Source organism: Sinohyriopsis cumingii, chromosome 12 (assembly GCF_028554795.1).
Source record: "Sinohyriopsis cumingii isolate HCF-2022 chromosome 12, ASM2855479v2, whole genome shotgun sequence".
NCBI classification, from domain to species: Eukaryota; Metazoa; Mollusca; class Bivalvia; order Unionida; family Unionidae; genus Sinohyriopsis; species Sinohyriopsis cumingii.
Genome location: NC_142972.1, coordinates 15804738 through 15830465, shown reverse-complemented (window position 1 = coordinate 15830465; position 25728 = coordinate 15804738). Strand labels below are relative to the sequence as shown.

Below are 25728 nucleotides of genomic sequence, written 5' to 3'. Positions count from 1 at the left end.
TTGGCAATCGAATGAATGAATGAACGAACAATGTTGTTGTTGTTATAGGGTTTAATGACATTTTTCAGCACAAGATAGGCTATACATGGTGGCCAGTATTAATGGTGGAGGAAGAACTCGGGGAAAACCGGAACGAACCACCAACCCACGAGAAGCTACCGGCAAACTTTCTCATATATCCACATTGGCCAAGCCTGAGACTTGAACATATGCAGACAGAGATGAGACAGCAGTGATCCATAACGGAAAACGCTATAGACCACTTGGCCACTCGGGGCCCCATGAATGATCGAACAATCGATAGATAGATAATTGTGGTAGAAGTAAAATGAAAAAAAATATCACAAGGGTTAATCATTACCAACATGAATTTAATGGGCCTACAAATTTAAAACATAAATTTGAACACGATAATACTTGCATTTGTGATATATAAATATAACTTCACATTTTGAAAAAAATCAGTTAATTTATTTTGTGTTACTCCTTGATTTTTCTGCCGCCATGCAAAATCCCGCAGATTTCTCAAATGAATGATCTTTACATAGTCAGCATTTTGGGTCTCCAGCCACCGTATAAAAATGTGAAACCATTGGTCAAATAAAATGAATTTTGATAACGGTAGTGACCACAAGAACTTATGCTCAGATTTGCATGCCTTTGAATTTTTTCTTAGTACCTCCCTTGCTTGATTTGATACAAAAGACATATTCAAAGTGATAAAACAACACAGGTCTCTTTTAATTTATTTTTTAATGCAACAAACACTTCCCCAAGTTGTTGATCAAAACAAAGCTGGCATGTAATTAGGTTCTCACAGAAGTACTCACGGGTTTTGATGTGATGGTTGATTGACTCTTTTCATGTTTTCATAGAATAGAATATGTTGCGATTATAGTGTTTACAATGAAACGGCATTAAAGGATTAGAACGTGACTTTCACATAGCAAGATATTTAATTGGTGTTTATTTCATTCTCTGTTGTCACCTGCTATCATTTACCAGAAGTTTTCATTGATTGCTATTTCACCAGACTGTTTATTTACAGTGTATTGACAACTATTTATCATAAAAAAACTTACATAATATATGATATCTTATTTAGAACTTGCAAATTTCACAATTTGGATTATATCTTTAGAGGCCATAATTACCATTTTTGATGATAAAATGAGCGATGTAGTATCAAGGTTTAATTTACCAGTTCTTATCATAATTTTTTCACGTTCAGCATACTTGAAAGATATTTAAAATATATTTTCTTTGGAAAAAATTGGGGGCCACGGCGGACATTGTGTTATAAGTGGGATCACGAGTTATCCGGACGTGAGTTATCGAGGGAGTGGTGTACCACTATTGCTGGCTCAGTCAACCAGCATATACAGTCAAAATGGTTTCACCAAACAATGCCATTGTTGAGATATATTTCTCACTCAAATAAACAAATTAAGTTACCTACATAACTGACCTATCAAGAACTTCAATCATAAGCACCAAACAGAGCAGTGAAATTTGATTCCTATGCAAAGAACGTTTCCCTAATAAACAAACTGAATCTGACAAGATAGGCATGGCAACACATTGTAATTGCTGTTGAAGTCAAAGGTTGGACATACCTGGACAATTTGGACTTTTTCCAGCATAAAAAAAACCTGGAAAAGTGTGGATGGTTTGGACTTTCAAAAAAAATATGATATATTTCAGCATGGAAAACCCTGGAAAAGAACTTAGTTGATTTTCAAGATTGGTACTTAGAATTATTTTTCATTTCTTCTGCTCAACTGATTAGGGTTAGCCATGCAGAAAAATCTCAACAATTCTCAAAAGCTTCTCATAAAATGCACATTTGAACCTTGTTAACAATGTATGCTAACAGGGTAGATTTTGCAAGCTGATGTTTGCAGTTTATTAAATCTTGTGAGCCAAGGAAATACTAAAATAATTTTCACATGTGACAATTTTAGGCTTTGATTCTAATTGGACACATGATAAATTTGTTCTATGCTGGATTTTCTCAAATGTGTGTTAACAGGCAGGCCTATGTGTATGGAGTCGAATAGGTAAAAGGTGTTCTATTTATAGCACGCTGCACTGGGTAACTTTGCTCTATGAGATAAAGGGTTAATGTACTACACAGAAAAAGTGTTTCACTTGGAAGCACAAGCCTGGATTCTCAAATGGATTTAATAACCACAAGAATATCATAAAGGAAGTTGTCCAGCCTCCCAGTTGTAAGTACACATGGCAGTTGACATACTTGAAGACAGGTTAACATGTAGATGTTTCTGGATACAATTTTTGCTCTGATGACTTCACTTGTCAAATTGTTTGGATTTTGCTTAAAGCTTTTTAATGCAAGTATGTTTACATAGCTCCATAGCTTTCTGTAATGTTTTCAGTGTTAACTGAAATATCTGATGGAAGGAAAAATGCACATAAAAAGTTGAAGAAATATTATATTGTTGAGTGTCACATAACATTTTAATGCATTCTTTTCTTAGCTACTTTCAGCTTTTCCGAATTAGTTTCTCTGCAGAATTTACAAACTGTGTGTCATGTGATGTAAAACCTACAAAACAAACAACTACCAAAAAGGACTCATACCCCATACCATAGCCTGTATTATAAATAGTGGGTTTGTGTACTTACCTAGAGTTGCATTCTGCACCATTTGCTTGTTGTGTTCCTCCAACATAATTTCCATGTCCTAGCGCAACAAAAAAAACCAAAATACTGAAATAATATGTTACAATACTGCATCATAAAAACATGCTTTTATAAAATAAAACCACAGGAATCATGAGCATACTGTTAACATAAAGATATCTCCACCTCTCCTGAATCCCACCCTAATGTCCATGTTGGAAATGGGTTGACAGTTCTGTTTCAATTTTAAAAAACACTCAAAACCGTAAATGGAAATTTAAAACTGCTGTCTTTGCCCTCTAACAGTCATGCCCTCCTATATTTTGTGCTGGCATGCGAGCAAGAAAAGGATTGTCTTGAATCTGAACCAAATATGTGATGATGTAACTTCCTTCTTATATATGACAAGCCAAAATTATGTAGTTCATTTGGGTAGAAACATAAAGCATATACTAATATTTTCACAGTTTGAATTTAATATAGTAACTGATTAACATGATATGCAACTGTCAAAAATGTTTACTTTGTACTTAAATATTTTTAATGCCATTGCTAAAATTGTTGCAACCAAAAGAAAGTATACCCATTCAAAATCAAAACAAAACAGAAAAGGTGTAAGGGTCTTGAAGTGGTCAAAGAATATTTTTGTTTGTCAAAACAATTCCGAGCCTTCAAAAAGAACTATCCTTTGACATTATATATATATATATATATATATATATATATATATAGTCCAGTACCTCTAGTTCTGGTGCCACATATTTCTCATAAAACACACTCTCCCATTCTTCTCTGGCTTCTTTAGTGGTCAAACCACAAATTTCATCTCCAAACTGCTCATCTGGAAAGCAAGTTTGTAAATGTAAAGTAACCACTGTTGACTTAGTCCATAAACACTGGAATTTGTTTGAAATGTAAAAAACTGACAATCAGTTTATAAAAGTGATCAATTATCAATTTTAATCAAATGGAGATATTTTCCATGTTTTTCGTGGAAATTTTCAGTTTTGCTCACTTGGAATGTTGCTTTTTTGTCCACCAGGTTATCTTATAAAAACTTTAATTACCTGATATGACAGTATAAAGCCCTCATCTCTATAAAACTTTTTCCATCCTTCAGTTGGCCAGGTATCACATCATTGTCGGTTATACAGCATTATGCAATAACCCCCACCCCCACCCTTACCTTGTCAAATCCCTTGAATGACATGATCAAGGTAGAGGTAGGGATTATTTTCTTTAAGAGTATTTAATGTTAAAAATGTCTATACTGTAATTACACATAAAGAATACTGCTGCTTGCAAATAATAAAGATAAACAGCTTAAAGTTTTACAGTGGTCCCCTTCATGAATGGCACCCTTGACCAGTGGCCACCCACTTTTTACAGCCAGAATCCCATGGCACCAACAAGTTTGTGTTCAAAAGTACCCCTCAACAAAGGCGACCAGCAGCCAACATATCAGTTCAAACATGTAATATTTACCACTTATAAGTAGACATATTTTATTATTAATTTGTCCAGAAGCAATATTTAATTCATACAGTAAGGCAAGTAATCCAATCATCTTTCCCTATGTCAGATTTTCGTTACTGAAAGAAGTGTTGGCAAAAGTACATGTGCTACTAAAGCTAGTACTATTTTGTTAATGCCTATGTTTACAGGAAATGGGGTCAGCAATGTTCTAAAAGAGCTTTGGGCTTCACACAGTTGTTGTGTTTTTTTCTTTGATGATTACAACTGGACATAATTGTCAAGATCATAACGTGGTCAGCATAGGCTAAAAATAGATTCTGTACATTAACAGAGATAAATTAACCTGAACAAAACATGGTACCAGACAAAGACTGAAAAGCATATGACAATACATGTATTATGTCCTTTATAAACAAGGCATTTCATCGCTACAAAAGTTTTTTCTGTATAACTAAATTGCAGTACTGTGCAATTAGCAACATAGGAATACATCGTTACAAAACTTCAACATGACATCACACAAATGGAGAATTAACACTTTGGAAGGAAAAGTAAAAGTTATCTGACTTGACGACAACGGGGAGTGTTCAAGAGTTCTTGCAGTAATATTTATGTTGGAAAACTCAAATAAACATCATTGTAATAGATAAGAAAAATATTCTGCAGCAGTGAGAAAATGGAGTACATGGAAAGAAATTTTTTAAAATTCAAAGCAATGTGTTTACCAAGATTTAAATAATGTTTCTGAATGGTTTTGCAATGTGCAGGTGAACAATATCTCAATCACATTTCACGCTTACGAATAGGAACTATTAATTTATATTACCTTGAAATAAGTTTGTTTTTAAGACAAGAAGTACCTTTTAATAATAATTAATGATACTTTTAAATGAAGATATTAAAAGTTTTAAGTTATATGTAGCTTTCTTACTATATAGACATACATATACATAAACATACTTTTCACAAATATAGTCCCCTCTAGAAAGGTCATTTGTCTTATACAGCCATGTTCCCAGTGCGGAAGAGTGGCCATATAAAAGGGGCCCACTGTATCTTTATTCAGTATTAGATAATATTCCTGAGAGAGATACCAAACACAGCACAGGTTGGGGCAATGAAAACAGTATTCATTTGCTGAAGGAAAAGTAACTTGAAAGTGCAAACCATTTTAACAAGCGAATCAAAATTTTCTTGGAAATAGTTCACTGCTTTTTTTCAGGGACATATTCATATTGTGTTAGAATGAGTTTTGCAGAATTTATCCTTGCCAAACATTGACAAAATAAGTCAAACTGTTTATGAACAGCTATACTACAGACATTTTGCGATTTCATCTAAGGAACAACGGTTAAGACGTTAGAGGAATTTCTTTCACTTATTGTGTGATTAAATTATGTCACTCTGCAATTAAGTGAGTTCAAAATAAATACAATTTTCACTGTCCATCATTTCATTTTATCTGCAGAATCAATTTAAAAAATCTATTCTCTCACTCTCTCTTTCTTACTGAAGGACACATGGTACTAATTGTACGGAAAAATGGGAACCAGCCTGGAAATGGTTGAACATAAAATAGAGTATACATGAGTTTGGTTGGCCAGGATTGGTTAATAATGTAAGTTATTTTTTAGGAAAAAGAATCTTTTGAGAGCTTATCCTAGATGTAAATGGAAAAAAATCGAGACACTGTTTTATTGATGGAATTTCAGTCCTTTAACAGTCTTGAGTTTGGAACACTCATTACTGAAAATTAGCACCCGACTCTTTGGTGTGGAATCGAAAGCACATGTTTCAAACACATGTAGGTCCAGAAAATGCCATGGCTCATTTCCTTTTCTCTACACAGAAGGTGACATCCAGGTTTCATCTATACTGATAAATATAGGTTTGATCATGAGCACTCAGAAGTTTTAAGTTACTGAATTTTTAATATCATGGTGTTTGCATAGGTTTACTATAGGAACTGAATTAGTACTGACTCCTGAAATCTAGATTTTTCCTTGTGTTTATTCATTTTTGTCTTCTCGCAATTTCACGTTTTTCTCCAGTGTTCTTATACAGGAGAGAACAATAAATACAAATAATTTTCAATGCATACTTTTTCTTTTTATTTACTTTTTTGTTCAACTTTTGAAACTTAGAGAGAGTCTCTTTTTCGCTGTCTTATAGACCAATTCAACCAGAGACTTGAGTCAGCATCTGTTGACATTAATCACTACCACACTTCATAAAGCCCATCTGTGGAGTACCATTTAAACTAAGAGCTCAGCATTGCAGTGAGTTACCAAAATTTAGAATATTTTAGTGATCAGATAAAAAAGGTGCCATCATACAATTATTACACATTATTTATCACATATATTTGTTGAAGATACCTTAAAGGGTCTATCTAGAGATACTCTTCTCTTTTAAAATTGCCCCCCACCCCATTTGTTCAAAATATTCCCTTTAAAAAATACCCATCTGCATTAAAATCCTGGAGAAATCACTAGGAGTTAAGAACCTGACTTACTCTCATCATGTTCCACCATCATGTAAGACAAGATAATGTGCATTATAATGAAGACATCATCCAAGCTTTTTCCAAGGGTGCGGCGCAGGTCATCTAGGTCACTCACAATGTGTTCCCATAAAAACTGTGGTATGTCCATGTGGTCAGAAATAGCTGGTTTAATAAATTCACTTACAGCCTGATAATGAAAAGAAAACTTATTACTTTTATGAATTAATTATTGTTGGAAGTAATAATGGCAGAGGAATGAAACATCACTTGCAAAAATGATCAAACTAGAAATGTTGTCAAGAGGTCACAGATGACCCTGCTCCCTCCCCTCATTTATTAAGTCAAGCACGTTAAAAAGAGGAAAAACTATTGCTAAAGTCATATACATGTATGTATAGACATACAAACATAAATGAACATTAATCTGATGAAAAATAAAAGGAATGTTTTCACTGGGCACAAATGCCCATACCAGAGATCCACAAGGTTTTACCCGTAAGGTATATTCTGTGACAGTTATGTTAAAACGTGTGTCGAAAGTCTGAGCAAATGTGTGCAAAAGTTGGCCATTAATATTTGTATGCCCTTCCTTTCTTGACTGTTAAATTCCTTACATATTTGGGAAACATCCCTTTTGTTTTCAAAACTCCCTCTAAATTTTCAGCTTTAGAATATACCCTGCATAGGAAGCTTCCTGTCAAATTGCTTCAAGTTCTGTTGATATATTGTTAACAAAATGCCATTTAATTTTTAGTAAATTCATCCATATCTGATGGCTGATCAACATATTTTGTTTAGAATTTAACTTGCATCTATGATGCTACTTTCTGTTCAAATACTGCCGAGGGAATACTTCTGATGAAGTCATTTAGAGGTTTCATTTTTAGCAACCATGACCTTATTTGATGGAATTTCTGCAGTTTTAAAATCAATATCTAATGTGAAGTGCAAAGTGATGTTATTATTACACTGATACATCATTGATATGATGTCACTTGTCACCTGACAGCACAGTGTAATGCTGAGACATACTTGGCATGCAGCAGAATGACATAATTGCTACTTCTGTATCTTTAAACAAGAGAAAATGTTAATAACATATAAGCAATTGGAATATCAGAATAAGGAAAAAAAGAAAACATGCAAAAAGTATACAAGACATTGGAAAGCAATTTATGACCTAATGTAATTTGTCCTTGCAGGCTCTCTCTTGTAGAATTCCAATGTAGTCCTAGTAACTGTTGTCAAAGTAAACATGATTCCTTGATGGAACTGATGCTCTATTGGCCAAACAATTTTCTGATCTAAGATAAGTCTGTTTCTTCAGTCCTTTTATTATTTTTAACAGCTGAATATTTAAACCATCTTTAATATTCTTTAGAAATTTCAACATACATGTACCAATTTTGGTAACAAACATCATCCATGATGATATATGATCATCCCTACTGGAGTAATAGCAGTAAGTTTTTTTTTAGATTGTTTTCATGATGGTCATACTGGATGTTAGATCAAAACCATTTTTCATTTACAACCAACAAGACAGCATTTAATGAAAATTCCATGTTGATATGACCTTCCATTCAGTAGAAGTGATAACAAGATTTTCAAGACAGATGCTGTGGCATCCATAATGGACATCCAAGCAACACCATTTTCACTAAGGACCAACTAGACCTTGGGTTAAAAATGTAAAGTTTCACGGAAATCCTCAAAGTAGTTTTCAAAGAAGTTGCAATAACTTGTGCTAAAGGATATATGGATGATGGACAAAAGACTATACCATAAGCTTTTCTTGTCTATGACCTGTACACTGAAAATAACAGCAAATTTTTTATTTGTTTAGAGTGCTTATAGGTGCAACAGAAACATACCATTTTGAGACTTTATTTTCAAGTACACCATGATCTTCTATTTATCAGTGACCTTCCACTCTGTTGTTGTTGTTGTGTTGTAGGGTTTAATGCCATTTTTCAGCACACAATAGGCTATACATGGCAGCCAGTATTAATGGTGGAGGAAGAACCCGGGAAAACCCCGGAAAGAACCACTGACCCACGAGAAGCTACTGGCAAGCTTTCTCACATACCCACATTGGCTGAATCCGAGACTCGAACTGACGCAGACAGAGGTGAGATGGCAGTGATCCGTAACGGAGAGTGCTTTAGACCACTCGGGGCCCCTTCCACTCTGTACTCAGCGTACAAATACTGACACGTATGCAGTTGACACAACAATTTACCCATCATAATAGCAATGTCTATACCCTGGAATGCAAACTAAGTTCAGACCATACATCAACTGAGGAGTGGTCAAAACAAAATAAGATGGTAATAAGTGAATCGAAGACAAAATGCATGCTTATGGGAACTAAAAAACATGTAAAGAAGAAAGACATATCACTGTACATTAATAATAAGGCAGTTGAAAATGTAAATGATGAGAAGCTACTAGGAGTAATCACTGACAAAAGTCTTAAATGGGAAAAAAGTAGACAATGTCTAGGTCCCTCACATTTAAAATTTCTTTGCTTAGTAAAATATAAAAGTGCCTGATAAAGGACTCCAGAATTTATTACTAAGCTGCTTATATACTTCCAACAACTGACAACTGTTCAACAATATGGGGAAATTGTACTAGTTTCCAACTAAACAGAATTTACAATCTTCAAAAATGAGTGGCTTGGTTGACTATTGAACCCACTGATGCAACATCACTGGACTTAATGTTCAAAGAATTTAAAAGGTCATGAATAGATGTGAGAAGAGATTTTATGAAAGCAATTTTGGTTCTGGTCCAGAGTATATGACTTAGTTATTCTATAAAATGTCTTCTCCCTATATAATCCAAGATCTAACAACAATTTAGAATTTATAAAACCTTGCAATGAACAATTCAAAGAGAGTCTACATTATTTGGGGGTTAAAATATGGGACTCACTTCCTGATCACAATTCATCTGCTAATTCAGTAGATCTTTTAAAAAATAAACATGCAGTAAGAGTATTTCAAACCTACATATTAACAAGCAAACTAGAAAAATATAAGTTCAAGACTGAATTTTGGGATTAACTGCAATTTTACTCTTCAAATTTATTACTTGCTTGTTTCGCATCTTTTAATTTAGCATATTTATAAGAGTATATATAAAATGTCTTTCTTATATAAACTCAGTGTATGAATGTATCTCTACTTTTTATCAGGTTTTATGACAAGGTATAATTTTGATGTAAATTTTACTACATGCCACATTTTTGCAGAACAGCCTATAGGTATATCTAAGCAGAAGTGATCATTATGTGTGTGTGTGTGTGTGCATTTTTATAGCAGACAGCCTTAGGGAAGATTAGTTGTATTTAACTAATTGAGTTACCCTCTTTTATTAAAGACATTATTATTATTATTATTATCTAGCTCATCAAAAGCCACAAAAGACATTTATACTCAAATACCGCATTTCATGTAAAAAAATTTCACCCTCTAATTTTTTGTACATAATCTAGTTATCAAATTCATAATTATTTAAATGTATCATATTTTTTCATACATATCACTTCGTATTTTTTGAAAAATCCTTAAAATTATTGAACATAACATTTCTACTAAGAAGATTTACGTTTGCAAAAAGATCAAAGATACTGTGTTAGCCATTTAGTTTTTACAAAAATTAATAATGAATTGTTGCTGAGAAAATACAATGATTGACGCATAAACTCTCATATTGTCATTACAATATCTCATATTGTCATTACAATATCTACTGGTGTTATTAACTGGACAAAGGCCTTCATAGAACATAATCCTTAATTATTATTAATTAGTTCTTCTTATTAAGTCCATCACCGTAACAAAACACCATGTGAGTTTTAAAATGAGTTCGGAAGCCCTGTGATGTTTTCTTATCCAACAAAAATTATATCTGAGTACATGCTAAAGTGAAAACCACAGACCAATGATGAACTAGTCTTATTGTTTCATTATAGTCACACACAAATAAATTATAAAAGCCTTGTCATTTTCTATCATCAATTTGACAGTCATGGGCTTTGTTGAATCGATTCATACATATACAATCCTTTAAGTGCATGTACTATTTTGACTTGGATATAATTAACATTTTGTTACGAATCTATTCTACTATATACCCCTCTGTTGTTATCTTTATTGGTGAGTTCGAATAACAAGTAATGTTTAAGATTGCAGGTCCTTACAACATCTGCTGTATGGCCTCGATAGCACATTGACAGATTCTCATTTCCCTAAAGAGAGCCTCATTTCCCTACTCGCAGCCTCGCATATTTGACCTGAAAATGTATGGGTATTTCAAATCTTGCCCTCTATCTGGTTTCAATTGGAATAACCATAACACTGCATAGCCATGTAGTTATTGTAACAATGTATATCATAATTAAAACAAGAATGAATTGTTGATTTAGAGGTGTTTATTGATAATGGAATATAGTTGTGTCCTAATACATGAGGATTTTTGGATAACTGGAAATAATTTTTTTTTTTTGTTGCAAAAGCTACAATTAAAAACTGCCCTGAATAAATATGGTCTTGTACAATGACAAAATGTTTCTCTCTTGCACACACACACACACATGCTAGTGCATATTAACTAAAATGTGTTTTTAAGTTACAGTAGTCCCCCTCTTGAACAGCCCCCCTGACCTGCGGCCACCCGCGCCTTACAGCCAGAATCCGTTGGTACCGACGCGTTTGTGTTCAAAAGTACCACTCGTGAAAGGCCACCCAGCTAACGCGACCAGCATATTAGTGCAATAATATAAAATTTATCCATCACAAGCGGCCGCATTTTATTTGAATATGTATCCAGAACCAGTATTTTATTCATAACGTGTTAAGTAATCCGATTTTTGTTTCCCGATGTCAGGTTTTCGTTACTGAAAGAAGTGTTGAGTAAAGTACATGTACTACTAAGGTTAATATTATATCATTTATACCTCACGAGAAGCCAAATTTATTCCATAAAAACCGAGAAAGACTCTAATTTTAATCCATACAAAAGGGTAAGTACATGTAATCCAATTAGCCTTACAACTGTGTTATCATAAAATGTCCGGTTTAGTCACTGATAATTGTTAAGATTACAATTATTGAACAATAGTAACAGCTGGGAAGTGGCAATATCGATGTACAATACCCAAGTCAGCAGGAAAATGGTTTGATAGCCTTTATGGCTTTCCTTAGTAAGATGTTGAGCTTGTTCACTATGATAATTAGTGGCTATTACTACTGACAATAATTGTCAAAATTACGAACCCTAACTGCCGCAAGGTAAAATCTACATTATCAAATCCGTTTTGGCTTTCTCACTTAGTGTAAAGAAATGTATAAAAACAAATAGGGTACCAGACTGCGACTAATGAATCACATGACAAGATCACTTCCTTTAAAAACACACGGCAATTTGTTTAGATGCATACAAAATTGTTTTATCAGTATTGTAACATGAATAACTTGCTGCAAAAAGATCAACATGTCATCAAGGAAAAGAAAAATTATCAGTTTAGAAGAGAAAGTGAAAATAATTCAACTGACGGGTGGGGGGGTCGAGGATCCTTGCAGAAAACTAATGTCGGGAAGACTCAGATAAACAATATCGTGAAAGATAATGAAACAATTCTGCAGAAGTGGGAAGGTGAAATAGACAGAGAAAGGAAGATTGTTTGAGCCAGGAGACATTTGTATCCTGATTTGAACGTGACAAAAAAGCAACAATTTTGTCAGTGGACGACTTTACTGCAAATAACGGATGGTTGCACATATTTCAAGTGCGACACAATATTAAGTGTTCTGTCCTTATTGGAGAATGAACTGATGTTAATAATGAAGTTGTCGAAGATTGGAACAAAAGACTAAATGATATATGAAGGGGATACGACAGCAAGGATATTTTTAATTGTGACAAGATTGGTTTGTTTTTTAGACTGTTACCAACAAAGTGACAGATGATGTGATCTGTACCATAATTATAAAGACAGTTTTAAAACTATATCAATGGTTATTCATAACTTTCTTTTAAAAATGATGACACAGTTTGTTTTACATTTATTTCACTTCATGCATGTGATTTTATAATGAAAATATTAAATGTTTTATAATTAAATGTACTTGTGCCTTTCTTCATATGTATATACTATACCCACATTGTCATCCTCCTCTAGAAATGCTGCCCTCATTATAAGCCCAATTTCCTGCTTCATTATTGGTGGCCTTATAAGAGGGGGTGTACTGTATTTATATTTTTTAATGTAATTTGAAAATGAGGTTGTTGCTATAAGAATACAAATTGTACTTAGTTTCCTGAAAATGTGGAATCAGACTGTAGCATAGACCCACAAGTAGGTCTCTGCTTGTTTCTTTTTGGAAGGTGGAGATCTACTTGTTGGTCTAATTGTTGTGTACAATTTACCAATAAATAATACCCATACATGTTTAGGCCATCTTTATCATTTTGCCAACATAACAGCTACAATGAAGTATGCTCTAAATGCAGATGAGTTTGCACAATGAAACATTATTGTCTCTCCACCCCCCAAAATAAACAAAACACTTTTATTTTCATAGTAATTTTCATAGTAATTGGATTCTTGAGTTGAGAGCAGAATGAGACAGAAAATATATGTTTATTTTGTACATTTGTACCATTGGGTTGTTGAGTAGTGTGTATTACATAGAACTTGTTTGGGTACGATGCCTTTATTTTTTGTACACAGTCAGTACCACAAAATGATAATTATTTATTTTACATAATGTTTCGTACACTGAAATTAATAATTATTTTTTTGTGTACAAAAATTTACATGAAATATGGTAATATTTTCTGCTGTGTCCAAATAAGCTTTATAGCTGACATATGCTCTACTGTCAAATGCAAGAACAACTGGTTAAAAGTCTGGATTAGCAGTATGCTTTTTGTAGATTTTCTTCCATTATGCTTTTGACTGTATATGTTATGGACAGAACTGTTTCATGGTCTCTTTTGTTTTTATTCATACTTGATGGCACATCAACATGATTTATCAATTACTGGCCTAATTTGTTTTTGTCAATTTCTTTTATGAATTCTTTTGAGATAAAACCATGTAAACATCTACTTATATTAACAACCACCATATCTGATGGGGGTCGTCATCATTTATACAAATGTGAAAGGACTTGAAGCTAAAACGCTCTCTGTCCATATTTACAAAATTCTGTTCAGTGGCTTTTTACATTAATTTATTTAGGTTTTTTTTGGTATATTCAGTACCAACAGTCATTTTGGTACCAAAACCAAATGCCCTTCATGCCAAGATGCTTTCTGTACAATCTGGTCAAATTCTGTTGTGTGCTTTTTGAGACATCATTCAAATGATTTCTGTTTTTAGTAGCAGTGGCCATATTTAATAATAAATTGGCATCATCAAATTCCAATGAGCAGTTTCTTTGCTTATGGATCAGTTTTTCTGTCTATAGTGAAGGCAGCTGTATTTGCTAGGGTATCAGCAATTTGTAAACATTTGACAGCCATCTAAGCCAGGATGCTTTCTGTCAAATTTGGTTTTTTGTTGAGTGGTTCTTAAGAAGTAATTTTTGGTTGTTTTTTAACTTAAAAAAAATTGCCATATTTATTGGTGGATTTGCATAATTTTTACAAATCTAAAAACCATCTAAGCCAGGATGCTTTCTCAGTGTGTGTGTGCGCGCGCATGTGTGTGTGTGTGTGTGTGTGTGTGTGTGAGATTTGGATCTTTAATGTAGCTTTAACAATTTTTCAGTCATATCGCTATTATGTCTGCAGTGTGGCAGTTTATAGTGATGTCTAGCACTGGGGCATCATGCTGCATACCTGTAGCATGATGTCCCACCAGTCACATTATCCTGACACCAGGCTGACCAGTCCTAACACTAACCTCTTAATGCTGAGCGCCAAGCAAGGCAGCTGTTATTACCATTTTCGTAAGTCTTTGGTATGACTTGGGTGGGGATGGAACCCACTACATCCTGCATCCAAGGCGATGCTCTAACAACTAAGCCACTGGAGTGGTAGGATGCTTTCTGTAAAATTTGATCAAATTCTGTTCAGAGGATTTGAAAGATGTCATTAAATGGTTTCCCTATTTTAATGAACTGTATCCATAATTCATGGTGGATTGGCATCATTTGAATAAACTTGAAACAGCTTCATCCACGGATTTTTTTTTGAGCAGTTTTGAGAAGTAACTGTAGCCATATTGATCAGCATCATTAGGGAAATCTGAAAGACCTTCATCTCAAATTTGGTAAAATTCTGTCGAGTTGTTCTTGAGAAGATGTCAGTTAAAGTTTTTCCTTTTTCTTGGAGCAATGGTGACCATAATAAATGGTGAATTGGCATTAGGGCTGTTCCATTTAAACAGACTAAGTACCCAGGGAAGGCAGTTCATAAAAAATATATGCCAGGGTACACTGAATTGACAGAGTACATATTAAAAAGATAAGAAAATTCTAAATTGCATCTATGGGTGAGAACCCCACTTTAAAAATGCCTTCCCTGGGTCACATGTATATTTTAATGGAACAGACCTTGCTTAAACACATCTGAAAAAGCTTCAATCTGGGATACTTTTGGTCAAATATGTTCAAATTCTGTTGAAAATTTCTTGAAAAGTTTTTTAAAATGTTTTTCTATTTTTAGTTGATCTAAATTATTGTCACAAATTTGAAAGAGCTTTAATCAAAGATACTTTTTGTCAAATTCAGTTAAAATCTGTTGGGTGGTCCATGAAAAGATGTCAACAGTAACTATGAATGAATGATGCATAGCACTTGATGGACACAGGACCATACCATTAAGTTCACTTTACTTTATGGTCATGTGATTACAGACCAGACTGGACTGAGATTTTTTAGTGCACATTAATATTTTTGAGGAAAAACCGGAACCTTTGAACAGTGATGCAAACATACTTGTGAGTCCAAATTGGCTCCAAGCATCATGGCAAGGTGAGTAAGAAGGCGGACAATGGCACATCCTGCACTGTTAAGGTTTCTCTTGGGACCAATTTGTGTCCTGTTATCTGCTCTACCCAGGATGTGTCCTGTTTCTGTAGATCTATGGATGAAATAGAAAATTCATATTATTCACAAGACCTGCATTCACATTTACTATAGCATATTACATTTTGTTTTTGTTTCACTCATCAACAACATAAATATTCAGGATTTGTGATTCCAGATAATAGTCTCTGTTGTCTATAAATCTTCACCACAACCCTTATTTTAAGCCAGTCCATACATACTTGTGCATTGTTAAAGTTTGTAATCTTCAGTATTAGCAGATCTGAAATTTGGAGGATCATTTCTTTCAAGTTTTGTATATGGCAGATGTTTTCAGAATAGTTCTCCTGTGAGGAGTTTTTTAAAAATGTTTTGGCCAAAGAATTTGAGATTTCTGGTATAGTTGTGACCATTTCATCAGATTTCTTTAAATGCTTGATACAGCTGCTTGTATTTTTGCCTATAATTTTCTTGTACCATATTCCATACTAATTGAACACTTTCAACAATATAGTCGGGCAGAGTTATCCAGAAACAATAATTATTATATGCTCATTTTTTCCCCCGTTAACTTTACATTGTCAGAATCGTTCAATATTCCCCGATACTGAATGCACGCGACAATACACATATAGCATTCACGTGAATGAAGGAACTACTTTCTATTGTAAACAAACAATGGCGCAGACACCAGCACTTTTGAGCTGTAAACAAATCATATACACTCGTGTAAGAGGCTCTTTACGTTGTGGTTATTTCAATTTGTTTCTGAATGAACTAAAACATGTTTCGTGGACTGCAATAAAAAACCCAGCTCTTTTGGCACATTCAACGTTGATACAATGTTACAGATTTAGGCTAGCTACATTATATAAAAGATGGACGATTATGTCCTTACAAATAACATACAAGTGAAAACGCTTCTCCCACGCCACTTCAATCCGATGTATTTCATGTATAATTTGCACAGGTGAATCAGTCCAAAATCACAAACTTTCATCGAATCAAAACAAAATACCAAAATATATTCACTCCAGATCAAATGGAAAAGTTGTTGCAATGTGCATTCATTCACAATATGACTGCAAATTTCAATTTTAACTAGACATGCCATTTTCTTTCGAAAGTTATGTCGACCGCGCGACTAAGTTCAAATTTATCTGGGCGGAGCTATGTGTGCATTAATAATGATGTCATTTTGTAATGTCAAATCTGCGCTTGTGTATTTAGTTTGGAATACGGCATTCATTCATTTACGTTGTTTCTTGTAGTGTATTTTGTTTATATATTTAAACCTTAGGTAAAATTAAAAAAATGAGCATATAATAAAAAGATTACTGCATTTGTATGCGAAAATATGAATTCGTTTTGTCGGAAGGATATACTGCACTCACAAGTTCATGCAGCATCCATCTGAAAACTCGTTCATATTTTCCCATACAAATGCAGTAACCTATAACTCCTGCTCAACAATGCATACCGGTATTCAAATATGTGTATGGTGGCTGTTAAAACTGTCAAGCAAACCAAAGGACACTGGCAACTCTTCTACATGATGAATTTGATCTTTATCATTTTACTGAACAGTTGCCAGTGCCTTTTGGTTTGCTTAATCAGACTGGTTGACCAGAGTACTTGGAGTAAGATATACTGAATCAAGTGATATGGTTTTGTGTAGAGACACTTGAAGGGCTAAATCTTGTAGTAGTGAGATCAGTGCGACTGTGAGGAGTTTTATTATTTATGGTGATGGACACTCCTATAGGACTCACGGTACTAATTCCACTCCAATGGTAAACATATGGAAACACTATCATATTCAAAATTCAAAAACTTAAAATTTATGGGTGCTGATATTGACACCTATAATTCTTCATGCACATCTAACCTTGGTGCAAGCTTATGTGTGGAGAACACCATATGACCCGCGGCACTTTGTTTACATACATGTGCATGAAACACGTGTTATTGATTCTGCACCAAATGAATCAGGTGCTACTTTCAGTATTGAGTACTCCTGAGTCAAGCCTGTAAAAATGCTAAAATTGCATCAGTAGAAATTTATCAATATTTTTTTTACATTACACATAGGATAAGCTCTCAAAAGATATTTTTCCTAAAATTTTAATTTTCATTACTAACCAATTATGGACCACCAAACCTGTAAATACTCTATTATTTCTTCACCCATTTCTAGACTGGTTCACAGTTCTTCCATATAATTAGTACCGTGTGTCCTATAGCAACCTTACTGGCATTTCTTTAGAAGTTTCTTGAAAAACTGCTGTATCTAGCAAAGTTTCTAAAATTAATCCTGTCATTTTATTTTAGGAAAGTTTTCTAAAGGAAGGCAGCTGTTGTATTTTGTTCTGTAAGTAGAATGAATTAGAAATTTCTATGGAAATACCTAGATAGGTATCTCTGCAAAATATTATGTCTGGAGGAAGCTTTGCAGCTAAACTTCATCAACAGTTTACTCAAACTAAGGTTTTTGTTTTTCACTTCTTTTTTATTCTCATCATCGAATTCAATGATGAGAAATCAAAGCCAATTTCCAGTTGAATTAATCCTAGTCCTTTTGAAACCAGGTTACTTGAACTTTCCATCTAATGGAATGATGGAACTTTTCTTAAATGAATGAGGGTAATTCCTGTCCTGAAAAGGTATGCAATGCAAAAGCAACAGGTAATGTATTTTGTCCGGACAATACAAGTCCTATTCCTAGTTAGATCACACTGAAGAAATAGAGACTACAGAACAGTAACAAGTTCAGCTAATCATGTGCAAGATCACCATTTAATATGCATTGATCTTGCTCATTACATAATTTGTCTTAGATCTTGACAATACAAGTCCATATTCCAAGTTTAATCAAAACTGTATCAGAAGTATGGCCTCTTTAGTGGTAATAAGCAATTGATGATGGACAGATGATGGACATGGGTATACCACAAGCTCACTTGGCTGCATGACCAAATGAGGTAAAAACACTAGTACAATTTTCCCCAAGTTTAAACTAAACATGAGCTTGCAATATACTCCTTGTATGTGGCGTGAATCTGTAACTTTAAGATGTATTCAATAAAAGTAAGTGCAGCAATCTAATGTTGGTGTATGACACAGCTAAATCTACAGCTGCACCTAGAGTGCATGTTTGTTTTAAATTTTGATACCCCGTGATGAACAATGAAAACATAGTGGATATATTCTTACCTTGAGTACTGGACATTTCCTTCACTTGCATTATGAAGTGTACCACCAATATCTGAACCACATTCAGGACATTTGCTCTCTACCCAAGGACGGCCACACTGTAAAGACAGAAAAAGATCAGAAGGTAATCATCCATTACAAATTTTTGTTGCCTCCAGTAGCTATTGTAAACGTAAATTATGCAGAAAATAAATTCAGACCAGTGTCCTTGAGCTATAATCCCTAAGATAAGGTGTGAAAGTAACAAGAATCCCTCAAAGGGACTAACATTCTACTAGCTGAAATGAACTTTCAAGAAGTTAGATAAGACCATTTCTTCCTTTTAGCTCCTGAGTGTTTCAACCATTTCTGATATTCTTCAGCAATAACAAGATTTTCAAGTTAGTTCCTCTGGATGTCAGATTTTCACCATTATCATTTATGACCAGTAGGACATCATAAGAAGTTTGCCAGTGAAAACTCCATGCTGATGTGACAATTCTTCTGGGGGTAGTGATAACAAAATTTTCAACATGGCCACTCTGGCAGCCATATCAGATGTTTGAACAATGACATTTTCATTTAGGACCAACTAGATATATGAAATCATTTAGTAAAAACCGCATGCTGATACAACAGTCCATTCAGGAGGAGTAATAGAAGATTTTAAACAGGGATACTGTCATTTAAAACCAACTAGACATCACACGAAGTCTTCAGGTGAAAACCCAGTGGTAATATTACTTTTTATTCTGGAGGAGAAGTGATTACAAGATTTTCAAGATAATGAGCTTCAGATAAGCACCATTTTCACTTAGGACCAAACAGACATCTTAAGAAATCTTTTAGTAAAATCTCCATGTGAATACGACTTTCTGTTTAGGAGGAGTAGCAATAACAGGATTTTCAAGATGACTGCCATCCTGCCATACTGCATTTCAGATCAGCCCCATTTTTATTTCAGACCAATTAGATATAAGAAGTCATTCAGTGAAAACCCCATGTTGATATGACCATCCATTCACGAGGCATAGTGATAACAGATGGACACAGTGGAGAGCATATATCGCATCAAACTGACACCTTTTTCATCAAGGACCGGTGGGCTAGGGTGGTTGAGTGGTCTGAAGCTCTTGCATTTAACAATCACTGCCATCTCACCTCTGTGTCAGTCCAAGACTCAGGCATGACCAATATGGACATGTGAAAAAGCTGCTAGTAGCTTCCCATGGGTCATTAGTTCTTACTGGGGTTTTCCTGGGTTCTCCCACCATCAATTAAACTAGCTGCCATGCATAGCCTATCCTGCACTATGAAATGTCATTAAACCCAAAACATTTAAGACCAACAGACAGTACAAGACTTTTAGTGAAAACCCCATGTCAAATGACTTTGTCCTCAGGAGATGTAGTGATAACAATACTTCCAATGATGCCCATAGTTCAATCCAGATCAGCACCATTTCCATTTAGACCAAACTATGCATCAAACAAAAGTTGTTTAGTAAAATCTCCATCCTGATATGGCCATCCATTCAGAAGAGTGAACAAGAAGATTTTCAAGATAGCTGCCACATCAGCCATGATGAATGTCTGAGCAGCACTATGCTCATTTAGGACCAACTAGACCATGGATGAATGTGTGTGTAAGGTTTCCTGGCAATCCTTACAACTGGTCAAAGAATAGTGATAAAAATCTTTGACTAGGAAATGATTAGCTAACAAATGACAAAAGATAGATGATGGACCATCACGTTCTTCTGGTCTATATCCAGTAGAGATAATTAACAATATAGGCAATTGCTTTCACAATATCAAATGAGAGTTACTATAATAATGTAGACTAAATTATTTTTATGGATTTAAAATTGTATGGTTTTGTTTTTTTTAAAATCACTTTTTTTATCACTCCCATCCTAGGATGGACAATTAAGTTAGTAATTAATTTATTTACTGAAAACCAAATACAATGTCTGGTGAAACATCATTGCATAAGTCACTGAAGTACAAAACTGCAAAGAGTGACTTTGGACTTGACCGCATGGTCAAGGAAATCTGGGTTTCAGCTTTGTTCACAACAGCATGGATATGATGGTTATATATACATTTTCACTCAAGACCAAATGCATATTGCAGGAAGTGTTCTAGTGAAAAATTCCATAATTTGTTCAAGAGTAGAAGTGATAAAATACTATGAGATGGCCACTATGGCTGGCAAGTTGGAGATGTTACATAATGCTGTAGCATTAAAGTGAAAAGCTCATATCAATACAATCATCCATTCTGGATAAGTGGCCATCAAGTCAGCCATTCTGGAGAGTAAACATATATCTTTTGCACATAGAATCAATTATATACTGCAAGAAGTTTTTTAAAAAAAACATACTGATGTAGCTGAAGGAGTGGTCAAATTAATACAAGTGTGTCCATAAGAAGTAACCATAAAATAGGTTCATGACAGAAACTATGCTAGCTATTTTGCACCTTCTGATCAGCATCTGTCACCTAATTAATAACATCTGTGTGCATGTCACTAATAATCAAATTTTCAGAGATTTTGATTATATAAGCTTTAATACAAGTTTGATCATAATCTGTTCAGAAATAGTGTCAAGTAAGGTTCAACCTATCAGATACCAGATCATCTTATTATTGTGAATGGATGTTGCTCATTATTCAGTTCATCTAAGAACTTGGAAACACAAGTCTGACTAAAATATTTTCAAGAAAAACTTGTCCAGAGTGATAACAAGCAATCAATAGCAGGTAAGCAAATATCGCACAAAAGACAGCTAATGCAGGATCATGTCATAAGTGGATAAAGTCAGGTTATCTAAAAATTAATGATTACCTGCTTTCTGATCAACTCATCAAAATAATATTTCTTTAAATAACCTTCATTTTATAAATTCTTTGGATTATTTTATAGTATAACTGTCAAAATTAAACTTTCAGAAGTGCCTAAAATATGTAGTAGGAAAGGAATCACCCAATACGTACCCACAAACAGTCCCAGTTGGGATAGCAAATAATGAGGAGAAACTTCAGGAGTATTTGTAATTATTATAAAGATCTTAACATTTATTGGGAAAAAATGTCAAAATTGTCTAATTTGTCAGAAATTCCAAGATAGAAAGTTTTTAATACTTACATCTCCAATTACATAGGGGTGACCATTTGGACAAGCTGAAAAATAAACAAAAAAATGTGGTCAAGCATTGGGAGCATATCTTGTTGCATGTTCCTAAAAGTAATAAGAATATGCAAAGCCCACTCACCAGTCCACTCACAGCGATCCCATCAGTAGAGTACACTGTATCCCCATGTTCTCAACACCTGGATGGGGGCACACAATAATTGGAGGTACACACCAAATTTGAATGAGATGGAGAAAAATACTAAAATAAAACTGGAGAGAAGACACAGACGCAGATGTTTTTTCTCAAGTATATAAATGTTCAAAATGACTAAGAAACACAATCAGAAGGCACACATAATTAAAGATTTTGGAAGAAGAAAAAAAATGTCCTTTTTGGGCTCAGGTTCTTCACCTGGCTGGCTTTAATCAAACAATCAAATGAACGAGTAATTGGCAAAGGTCGCTTATATTGTCACAGTTTCTTCAAATTATGCTGTTGGAGATGAAAACAGTTGTCAGATGCTTTCCCTCATTTCTGGTATAGTTCACCCATATTTGACAGCTCAGCAACATATGTAGAAAACAGGGCTTTTATGCCAAGATTCCTCCTGTCAAATTTGGTCTAATTCTTTTCAGTAGCTTCTTTTCTAGTAGATTTTTTTTTAAGTAGAAAAAAGAGAATTTAAAGACGTTTATATTTTTGTAACAATGGATATACTAGATGTCAAACGGGCATCATTTGTATGAATGTGAAAGGGTTTTATGTCAATATTTGTTTCCAACAATTTATAACATTTTTGTCAAATGGATTTTGAATAGAATTCATTTGAAGTTTTTTTTATTATTAGTAATGGTGGCTTTATTTAGTGCATTTCCATCACTTGAACTAATATAAAAAGCCTTAATTCCCAGATAATTCTGTTAAATTTAATTAAATTCTGTTGAGTGGTTTCTCAGAACAAGTCCTTTCTAATTTTTTTTGATAAATTTGTTTTACTTTTGCTAACTGCAACCATATTTTTTATGGCAAATTGGCATTGTTTTGACAACTTTAAATCAGCTTTGCAGCTGAATGCTTTCTGATAAATTTGGTCACATTCTGTTTATTGGCTTTGTTGATGGCCTGAAGGTGGTAAAAGGTTTTTCTATTCTTAATAATTGTGACCATATTTGATGGCTAACTGTCATCAGTTTTTGCAAACATGAATATTCTTAAATGCCAGAATGCTGTCAGATTTTACCAATGTTTTATTACATAATGAGAAGCTTCATTCAAAGCTTTTTATATATTTATTAATGGTCATAGTGGATCAGCATAATTTTTACCAGTTTGAAAAGCCTTTATGTCAGATTATTCTAACAAATTTGACTCATATAGCACTGATGGACAACAGACACCAGACACATGGTTACACCATAAGTTAACATGGAAGCTGAAAACTGCAGAATGCCAGAAATCCCCCACTCAAGGTAGAGCATTAAGTGGCAATGTTAAAGAATTCAAACTAACGCACAAGTCTAGACAACCAAAGCACTTGAGAGTACTGAACTTTTGAAATTTTATGTTATATCAAATGACATGAAAATCTAAGCAGGCCATTTAGATAGGTATACAAAATTTCATTGGCTGCGTGTGGAGTTTTAGCTTTGTTTGAGAAATACTGGTTTATTTAAGTCTTTGGACAATGTATACTTTATATGGTGGTGTACATTGGATGAAATTTATCCCTAAGTGAGGGTCATTTCTAAGAAAAATAGAGACTCTCAATGAAATTGATGCTATACTGACTCCTCAATTCTTTTTCAGAAATCTAATACAAGTCCACTTTTTCTTTCTATCTTAAGAACATTAAAACCATTTCTGATATTCTTGAGAAAATCTTATATTAGCAATTTGGCCTCTAAACTATTTTATCATGCTTAAGTTAACATGCTCAGAAAACATCTGTCTGATTAACACCATTTTCTTATTGGATCAATTAGATACCATAAAGAGTCTCTTGTAAAAACACCATGTCACTTCAAATATTCATTTAGAAGAACTAACTATAACAAAGATTATTTCAAAACATAGCTGCTGTTATTAGCATATAAGTAGCAATAGACGAACTAGAGACTAAAAGAAGTCTTCTAGTGAAAAAACCCATGTTGCAAAAACCATCTATTTAGGTGCAGTCGTAACAAAATTTTAAAGATGTCCACTATGCTGGCCATATGGTACATCAAACTGCCATAATTTTCATGGCATGATAATAAGTCTTTTGGTTTATTGGCTTAGAAGCAGCAGCAATAATAAGATTTGATGGCAATGTTTGATATCGGATTTACACCATTTTCATTTAGCACAAAGTAGACACCATAAATCATTTACTGAAAACATCATATCAGTATGACCATCCATTTAGGACAAGTGAGATGGCTTCCATGGCAGCCATTTTGGATGTCTGATGGCATTTTTGACTGGCACCATTTTCATTTAAAACCAGCTAGACAAGTATTTTGTGAGTAAACCTCATGCCTATATGGCCATCTTTTCAAGTGTAGTAGAGAGTTTAAGATTAATCAAGCTAGCCTCTGTGGCAACCACCACCATACTGGATAACTGAGGAGATCCAGCTTCATTTAGAATCATTTTGATATCATATAAAGTTTTTCAAAGAAAATCCGGGGCACCGAGTGGCCGAGTGGTCTAAAGCACTTTCCGTCACGGATCACTGCCATCTCACCTCTGTCTGTGTGGGTTTGAGTCTCGGGCTCGGTCAATGTGGATATGTGAGAAAGCTTGCCAGTAGATTCTTGTGGGTCGGTGGTTCTTTCTGGGTTCTTCCTCCACCATTAATACTGGCCGCCATGTATAGCCTATCTTGTGCTGAAAAATGGCGTTAAACCCTACAACAACAACAAAGAAAATCCCATGCTGACATGATGATCAGTTCAGGTGCAGTAGTGATAAGATTTTCAAGACAGCCATACACCATTATTTTATTTCTGACTGGCATCATTTTCACTTAGGACCAACAAGATATCACAAGATGTCTTTTAATGAAACTCAATGCTGATATGACCATCCATTCAGAATGTATAGCAATAACAACATTTTTAAAATGGCCACCACTGCAGAGATTTTTTTCTTCTCTTTCAGCCAGTGACCTTGACCTTCTAACTTTTGACATTAAAATTGATAGGCTTTAACTTTAATGTGATATAGAACTAAGGTTACTGTGCAGAAGTCATTTTCTTCTTTCAGTTAGTTACTGTGATCTTTGACCTTTTGACCCCTAATTTAAAGTCTTATTATGTACCTCAAGTACAAGTCATCCACAAGGTTGGTTGAGGAATGTCATTTACAACTAATGTTATCATGTGGAATTCTTTTATTCTTTCATTCAGAGTAACCATGAACTTTGATCTTTCAACTCCAAATTCAACATTTTTCTTCCTTACATGAAATGTAATCATTTATAAAGTTTGGTAATTGTAGAAATCCAGTTACTGTGCAGAAACCATTTTTTTCCCATTCAGGAATGAAAACCATGACCTTTGGCATTTTGAACCCAAAACTGAAAGGGTTTTTCCTTACCCCCATGTCAAAGTGATCTACAAAGTTTGGTAATTATTAATGGTGGAAAACTAAAGTTATTTGTGCAGAAACCAAATTCCTAACACATGCATGGACACTATAAAAACATATGGCTTGCATATAAAAATAGCTTTAATGGTCTG

The 25728-nt window shown here is 34.2% G+C and overlaps 1 protein-coding gene across 1 annotated transcript in view; it reads right to left on the bottom strand.

Moving 5' to 3' along the window:
- LOC149786029 (E3 ubiquitin-protein ligase rnf213-alpha-like) overlaps window positions 1-25728 on the bottom strand; it is a 598535-nt gene that overhangs the window by 46328 nt on the left and 526479 nt on the right. Inside the window, exons 78-83 of the mRNA XM_089976317.1 lie at window positions 22018-22052; window positions 18889-18986; window positions 15586-15730; window positions 6638-6815; window positions 3387-3487; window positions 2650-2707 (exon numbers count right to left, since the gene is read on the bottom strand). Coding sequence (XP_089832443.1) covers window positions 2650-2707; window positions 3387-3487; window positions 6638-6815; window positions 15586-15730; window positions 18889-18986; window positions 22018-22052 — 615 coding nt within the window. The remainder of the gene's footprint in view (window positions 1-2649; window positions 2708-3386; window positions 3488-6637; window positions 6816-15585; window positions 15731-18888; window positions 18987-22017; window positions 22053-25728) is intronic.